Source organism: Ascaphus truei, chromosome 22 (genome assembly GCF_040206685.1).
Source record: "Ascaphus truei isolate aAscTru1 chromosome 22, aAscTru1.hap1, whole genome shotgun sequence".
Classification (NCBI taxonomy): domain Eukaryota; kingdom Metazoa; phylum Chordata; class Amphibia; order Anura; family Ascaphidae; genus Ascaphus; species Ascaphus truei.
The window spans coordinates 6,198,037-6,205,536 of record NC_134504.1 but is presented as its reverse complement, the minus strand read 5'-3'; the positions used below and the strand labels follow the sequence as shown (position 1 = coordinate 6,205,536).

At 54.9% G+C, this 7,500-nt stretch overlaps 2 protein-coding genes across 2 annotated transcripts in view; one reads left to right on the top strand and one right to left on the bottom strand.

Moving 5' to 3' along the window:
• The window catches only part of RECQL5 (RecQ like helicase 5), a 74,561-nt gene that overhangs the window by 23,408 nt on the left and 43,653 nt on the right, over positions 1-7,500 (bottom strand). The window contains exons 9-10 of the mRNA XM_075579794.1: positions 573-806; position 1 (exon numbers count right to left, since the gene is read on the bottom strand). The exon at position 1 is cut by the window's left edge and continues 102 nt beyond it. Of these exons, the coding sequence (XP_075435909.1) occupies position 1; positions 573-806 (235 nt within the window). The remainder of the gene's footprint in view (positions 2-572; positions 807-7,500) is intronic.
• The window catches only part of SMIM5 (small integral membrane protein 5), a 14,101-nt gene continuing 13,046 nt past the window's right edge, over positions 6,446-7,500 (top strand). The window contains exon 1 of the mRNA XM_075579793.1: positions 6,446-7,081. The gene's annotated coding sequence lies outside the window, so the exon portion shown is untranslated. The remainder of the gene's footprint in view (positions 7,082-7,500) is intronic.

Below are 7,500 nucleotides of genomic sequence, written 5' to 3'. Positions count from 1 at the left end.
CCTACAAAGGGGTGAGGGGGGGGGGGGCACCAAGGAGGGCACGGAGAGAGCAGGGGGAAGAGACATAAGAACACATTTCTTTCTTGTATAGCACTGCCGTATGGGGAGCGATGTACAGCTCTTTTTTTTTTTTTTTGCTGCCCCGAAGAGCTTACAATTCGGGTGCCTGAGGCACAGGGACATAAAGTCACATGACCGCGGTCACAAGGAGCTGGACAATGTGAATCTAACCCGTGACCTTCCCCCCCGACCTCCCAAAAGCAACAATAAGTCGGCTAAAGGCCCATTTCCACCCGACGCGAGTCTCGCGCTAACAGCAACATGTTGATTGCGTTATTAACCCGCGTATTCTGTATTAGTGATGTGCCTGTCTCTTCCTGAGAAAGTTATTCTGGGAGTGCACGGACTACCAGCTACAGAGACACCCCCCCCCCCCCCCCCCGTACAGTGTGTTTTGGAAATGGGACACCCCCCCCCCTAAACCGGTAATATCCAATGTCATGAACCTACAACCTCCACCTCACTGCACGGCTCCCAAACCTCACGCTGCTTCCCCTCCCCCGCAGCCTCACCTGGCAAACCCAAAATTCTGCTTGCCCCCCTCGTACAGCTCCGGGTCGTATGTGAAGCCCCCCGGCGGCGCTCCGGGGGGCTGGATGCAGGTCCTGCTCCTCCCGCCCCGGAGAAGGCCCTGCAGCTGCTCCAGTTGCTGCTTCACCGTGCGGGGGCTCTTGCAGCTGTCGCAGCACTTGTTGCACGCCGGTTTCTCGTCCCCGAAATACGAGGCGATGACAGCGTGACGGCACCTGGGGGAGGAGAGCGACACCCGGTGTGAGGCTGCAAACCACAGGTGAATCTCTCGTCCGTTCTCTGCCACGGACCGGAAAATGAAGAGAGAGATCGAAATATTCTTTACTTTCCTGCGTCTTGCTCAATATCTTATTTGGGGACTGCGCAATATATCAATACCAGACAAGGGTAGCGCCGTTGTTTCCAGTAGCCTGGACTCGTGGCTACTGCCCCACACCCACAGTCACTCCTACCAACCATTGTGGCCAAGCACTGCCGCCATCTACTGCCCCTACCCCCCCATCAAGGGACCCCTTTTCCTACTGTTACTTCTATGTCTGAAGCGCTTATCCCCATTACGTGTTATATTATTATATCCTGTGTGTCACTGCTGTGACGCACTGAGTGCAGGGATGGCGCTATATACATAAAGATATCCATACATAGGGGTTAATTTAACCAAATATCTCCAGGATATGTCCTATTCTAAGGTAGGTTACGGTTATTGTAAGGTTTTCTCCAAGTAGCTTTTTCCCCGTCATGAAGCATCAGCAGAAATACACACAAAAAGAAAAGTGAAGTCAATAAAAACATGGATACATTTCCGGGAGTTTCACCAGCAACAAAGGAAAGGGTTCTTTACAGTAAGGGCAGTTACACTGTGGGATTCATTACCCATGGAGACTGGGATGGCAGATACAATAGATATCTTCAAAAAAAAAAGGTTGGACATGTTTTTAGAAAGGAAAGGTATACAGGCAAGGTAGGATACACCAAATAAGTAAACATGGGAAGGACGGTGATCCAGGGAGTAATCCGATTGCCAATATTTGGAGTCAGGAAGGGATTTATTTTTTCCCTTATGAGAGATCATTAGATGATGTGACTCTGGGGGTTGTGTGTTTGCTTCCTATGGATCAATATACTGTAAGTACGGATATAGGGTAAAGTATCTGTCGTCTAAATTTAGCATAGTCTGAACTTCATCGCCTGTCACCGTGTAACTATGTCACTATGTCACTATGTCACTGTCACGCCTGTATGTAAGAAAAAAACGTTGAAAAATAAAAAAAAGCAAATGTATCCAGGAAACCCAAATTGGCTTTTTTTTTTTAAAGTCAGAGGCGCTCAACTCCAGTCCTCAAGGGCCACCAACAGGTCAGGTTTTATGGCTATCCCTGCTTCAGCACAGGTGAACTACAGTCGAAGACTGAGTCACTGACTGAGCCACCTGTGCTGAAGCAGCGACGAATTGAGCCACCTGTGCGGAAGCTGGAACTGATTGAGCCACCTGTGCTGAAGCAGGGATAGCCATAAAACCTGACCTGTTGGTGGCCCTTGGGGGACTGGCGTTTGAGCGCCCCTAATTACTTAAGTCCTTATTCCGGGGAGATCAGTGTACAGAATACGATCAGGAAGCTCCGCTGGGAAAGGCCGTCCTGCATTCATTGTTCTACCCGCTTCAGCTCGGAGCTTTTCGGGCGGCTCCGCAGATAACAGCGGTCAGTGCTGCGTTAAGGTGATATGGGACTCTCCTCCCCCCACCCCAAATCAGGCTGGGACTGTGCTGCTCTCCCTCACAGAGATGTACATCCCGTCCCGTCCGCAAGGAGCAGAGCTCGGAGTCGCCGCTGCTCGCGGGCCGAAGAAAGAAACCTTTCACAGCCGCTCGGAAACCGACAGACAAGAACCTTCTGTCTGCCAGCGCCAGGCAAGGGCTGCGCATACAGCAGTGCAGAGTATGACTACACACTTCTGCTCGAATTACTTCCCCCCTAAAACAGCCTTATGTGAACCCATCGATACATGTAATAACCAGCGCAGGACGTATGGACTATTATATAAGTTATATTATATATAGGTGGCAGATAGACCCCCAGCTGGGGTTGCCCCTGTTTTGAAGTCGGGAGATTTAAGTAACGTAACCTTTTCGTTTCATTGTACAGCGCGAGCGTGAATTGTTTTTATCAGGAGAAAAGGGTGTGTGAGTGAGAGGAGAGAGCGAGTGTGCGAGTGAGAGGAGAGAGCGAGTGTGCGAGTGAGAGGAGAGAGCGAGTGTGCGAGTGAGAGGAGAGAGCGAGTGTGCGAGTGAGAGGAGAGAGCGAGTGTGCGAGTGAGAGGAGAGAGCGAGTGTGCGAGTGAGAGGAGAGAGCGAGTGTGCGAGTGAGAGGAGAGAGCGAGTGTGCGAGTGAGAGGAGAGAGCGAGTGTGCGAGTGAGAGGAGAGAGCGAGTGTGCGAGTGAGAGGAGAGAGCGAGTGTGCGAGTGAGAGGAGAGAGCGAGTGTGCGAGTGAGGAGAGAGCGAGTGTGCGAGTGAGAGGAGAGAGGGATTGTGCGAGTGAGAGGAGAGAGCGAGTGTGCCAGTGAGAGGAGAGAGCGAGTGTGCGAGTGAGGAGAGAGCGAGTGAGAGGAGAGAGCGAGTGTGCGAGTGAGAGGAGAGAGCGAGTGTGCGAGTGAGAGAGCGAGTGTGTGAGTGAGAGGAGAGAGCGGGTGTGCGAGTGAGAGGAGAGCGAGTGTGCGAGTGAGGAGAGAGCGAGTGTGCGAGTGAGGAGAGAGCGAGTGTGCGAGTGAGGAGAGAGCGAGTGTGCGAGTGAGAGGAGAGAGCGAGTGTGCGAGTGAGAGGAGAGAGCGATTGTGCGAGTGAGAGGAGAGAGCGAGTGTGCCAGTGAGAGGAGAGAGCGAGTGTGCGAGTGAAAGGAGAGAGCGAGTGAGAGGGGAGAGCGAGTGTGCGAGTGAGAGGGGAGAGCGAGTGTGCAAGTGAGAGGGGAGAGCGAGTGTGCCAGTGAGAGGAGAGAGCGAGTGTGCCAGCGAGAGGAGAGAGCGAGTGTGCCAGCAAAAGGAGAGAGCGAGTGTGCCAGCGAGAGGAGAGAGCGAGTGTGCCAGCGAGGGGAGAGCGCGAGTGTGCCAGCGAGGGGAGAGCGCGAGTGTGCCAGCGAGGGGAGAGCGCGAGTGTGCCAGCGAGGGGAGAGCGCGAGTGTGCCAGCGAGGGGAGAGCGCGAGTGTGCCAGCGAGGCGAGAGCGCGAGTGTGCCAGCGAGGGGAGAGCACGAGTGTGCCAGCGAGGGGAGAGCGCGAGTGTGCCAGCGAGGGGAGAGCGCGAGTGAGGGGAGTGTGCGAGTGAGAGGAAGCAGCAAGCAGTTCTTCCTCCAGCGTGTCTCGCTGGCTCAGACAGACCCCGGCGTGTGTGAGAAGCTGGGTTCTCAAAGCCCCTTAAGGAGGCAGCGGGGACCTGCCCAATTAAGCCAACCTTTTCCCAGCTGACATGCACCCGGTCCCTGCTGGACTGGAGGGGTTTTCTACCCACCCTGTCACAGGGAGGGAAAGAGGGCGAGTGAGATAACGGTGGGCTAAAGCGAGAGAGCGCGAGTGTGAGACACAAGGGGCAGAAAGAAAGAGAGCGAGAGAGAAAGGGGAGGGAAAGCGAGATGGGGAGAAGTATTACGAGAGAGTGAGTATGAGAGAAAGTGAGAGCGAGCACGATAAATGAGAGTGAGCGCGATAAAGGGGGGGGAGTGAGAGCGAGCGTGAGAGAAAGGGGGGGAGAGGGAGCGAGTGTGTGAGAGCGATAAAGGGCGGGAGAGAGGGAGCAAGTGTGTGTGAGAGATAAGGGGGGGGGAGCGAGTGTGTGTGAGAGCGATAAAGGGGGGGGAGAGAGCAGGAGTGTGAGAGCGATAAAGGGGGGGAGAGAGAGCGAGCGTGTGAGAGCGATAAAGGGGGGAGAGAGAGCGAGCGTGTGAGAGCGATAAAGGGGGGGAGAGAGGGAGCGAGTGTGTGAGAGCGATAAAGGGCGGGAGAGAGGGAGCAAGTGTGTGTGAGAGATAAGGGGGGGGGGGGGAGCGAGTGTGTGTGAGAGCGATAAAGGGGGGGGAGAGAGCAGGAGTGTGAGAGCGATAAAGGGGGGGAGAGAGAGCGAGCGTGTGAGAGCGATAAAGGGGGGAGAGAGAGCGAGCGTGTGAGAGCGATAAAGGGGGGGAGAGAGAGCGAGCGTGTGAGAGCGAGAAAGGGGGGGAGAGAGAGCGAGCGTGTGAGAGCGATAAAGGGGGGGAGAGAGCGAGTGTGTGAGAGCGATAAAGGGGGGGGAGAGTGAGTGTGAGAGATAAAGGCGGGGGAGAGAGCGCGAGTGTGTGAGAAATAAAGGCAGGAGAGAGCGAGTGTGTGAGAGTGATAAAGAGGGGGGGAGAAAGCGAGCATGAGAGATAAAGGGGGAGGTGAGAGAGAGCATGAGTGTGAGAGATAAAGGGGGAGGTGAGAGAGCATGAGTGTGAGAGAGATAAAGGGGGAGGTGAGGGAGAGCATGAGTGTGAGAGAGATAAAGGGGAGGGAGAGAGGGAGCGACTGTGTGTGAGAGATGAAGGGGGAGGTGAGAGAGTGTGTGTGACAGATAAAGGGGGTGATTGTGAGAGAGATAAAGGGGGGGAGAGAGGGAGCGAGTGTGTGGGACAGATAAAGGGGGAGGTGAGAGAGTGTGTGTAGGGCAGAGCATGAGTGTAAGAGTTAAAGGGGGGTGAGTGTGAGACAGATAAAAGGGGAGAGCGTGAGTGTGAGAGAGTTAAAGGGAGGTGACTGTGTGAGAGATAAAGGGGGGTGAGTGTGAGAGAGTTAAAGGGAGGTGACTGTGTGAGAGATAAAGGGGGGTGAGTGTGAGAGAGTTAAAGGGAGGTGACTGTGTGAGAGATAAAGGGGGGTGAGTGTGAGAGAGTTAAAGGGGGGAGAGTGTGAGAGAGTTAAAGGGAGGTGACTGTGTGAGAGATAAAGGGGGGTGAGTGTGAGACAGATAAAAGGGGAGAGCGTGAGTGTGAGAGAGTTAAAGGGAGGTGACTGTGTGAGAGATAAATGGGGGAGAGTGTGAGAGAGTTAAAGGGAGGTGACTGTGTGAGAGATAAAGGGGGTGAGTGTGAGACAGATAAAAGGGGAGAGCGTGAGTGTGAGAGAGTTAAAGGGAGGTGACTGTGTGAGAAATAAAGGGGGGAGAGTGTGAGAGAGTTAAAGGGAGGTGACTGTGTGAGAAATAAAGGGGGGAGAGTGTGAGAGAGTTAAAGGGAGGTGACTGTGTGAGAGATAAAGGGGGGTGAGTGTGAGAGAGTTAAAGGGGGGTGAGTGTGAGAGAGTTAAAGGGGGGAGAGTGTGAGAGAGTTAAAGGGAGGTGACTGTGTGAGAGATAAAGGGGGTGAGTGTGAGACAGATAAAAGGGGAGAGCGTGAGTGTGAGAGAGTTAAAGGGAGGTGACTGTGTGAGAGATAAATGGGGGAGAGTGTGAGAGAGTTAAAGGGAGGTGACTGTGTGAGAGATAAAGGGGGTGAGTGTGAGACAGATAAAAGGGGAGAGCGTGCGTGTGAGAGAGTTAAAGGGAGGTGACTGTGTGAGAAATAAAGGGGGGAGAGTGTGAGAGAGTTAAAGGGAGGTGACTGTGTGAGAGATAAAGGGGGGAGAGTGTGAGAGAGTTAAAGGTGGGAGAGAGCGTGTGAGAGAGATAAAGGAGGAGAGCATGTGTGTGAGAGAGATAAAGTAAAGTGATATTACACTGGGATACCCAGGGAGGAGAAGTTTGTTACACGTGTGTGAGTCTCTGGGCTGCCCCTGTGCCTCCCTCTCTCACCCCTCCACACCCTGGCTCAGTTTGGGAACCCTCCCTCCTTCCATTCAGGGGAGAAGTCTGTAACCTAAAACCTCCCATCTCCCGGACAACAGGCAGCAGCGAACAGGGGGAGAGCCGGGCACCGGCAGCAGCTGGCTGTCAGGAGAGCGGTGTGTGCCACAGACACCGGCAGCAGCGAGCAGGGGGAGAGCGGTGTGTGCCACAGACACCGGCAGCAGCGAGCAGGGGGAGAGCGGTGTGTGCCACAGACACCGGCAGCAGCGAGCAGGGGGAGAGCGGTGTGTGCCACAGACACCGGCAGCAGCGAGCAGGGGGAGAGCGGTGTGTGCCACAGACACCGGCAGCAGCGAGCAGGGGGAGAGCGGTGTGTGCCACAGACACCGGCAGCAGCGAGAGAGCGGTGTGTGCCACAGACACCGGCAGCAGCGAGCAGGGGAGAACGGTGTGTGCCACAGACACCGGCAGCAGCGAGCAGGGGGAGAGCAGTGTGTGCCACAGACACCGGCAGCAGCGAGAGAGCCGGGGCACAGGCAGCAGCGAACAGGGGCAGAGCCGGGGCACAGGCAGCAGCGAACAGGGGCAGAGCCGGGGCACAGGCAGCAGCTGGCTGTCAGGAGAGCGGTGTGTGCCACGGACACTGTGCGGAGAGACATTCCCACCACCAGGGAGAGAGGTGTGAGCCCACGCTGGGGCAGGCAGGTAAGACTTAGTGTGTGCCCCTCACATAACACTGCATGTGTGTGCCCCTCACATAACACTGCATGTGTGTGCCCCTCACATAACACTGCATGTGTGTGCCCCTCACATAACACTGCATGTGTGTGCCCCTCACATAACACTGCATGTGTGTGCCCCTCACATAACACTGCATGTGTGTGCCCCTCACATAACACTGCATGTGTGTGCCCCTCACATAACACTGCATGTGTGTGCCCCTCACATAACACTGCATGTGTGTGCCCCTCACATAACACTGCATGTGTGTGCCCCTCACATAACACTGGCTAATGCCGGGGACCCCCCAACTTCTGCGCACGATATCTCTTCTAATACTCGTGTGGGGAATCTTAGCACTGATCATCAATATACAGTGTGTGTGTGTGTGTGTGTGTGTGTGT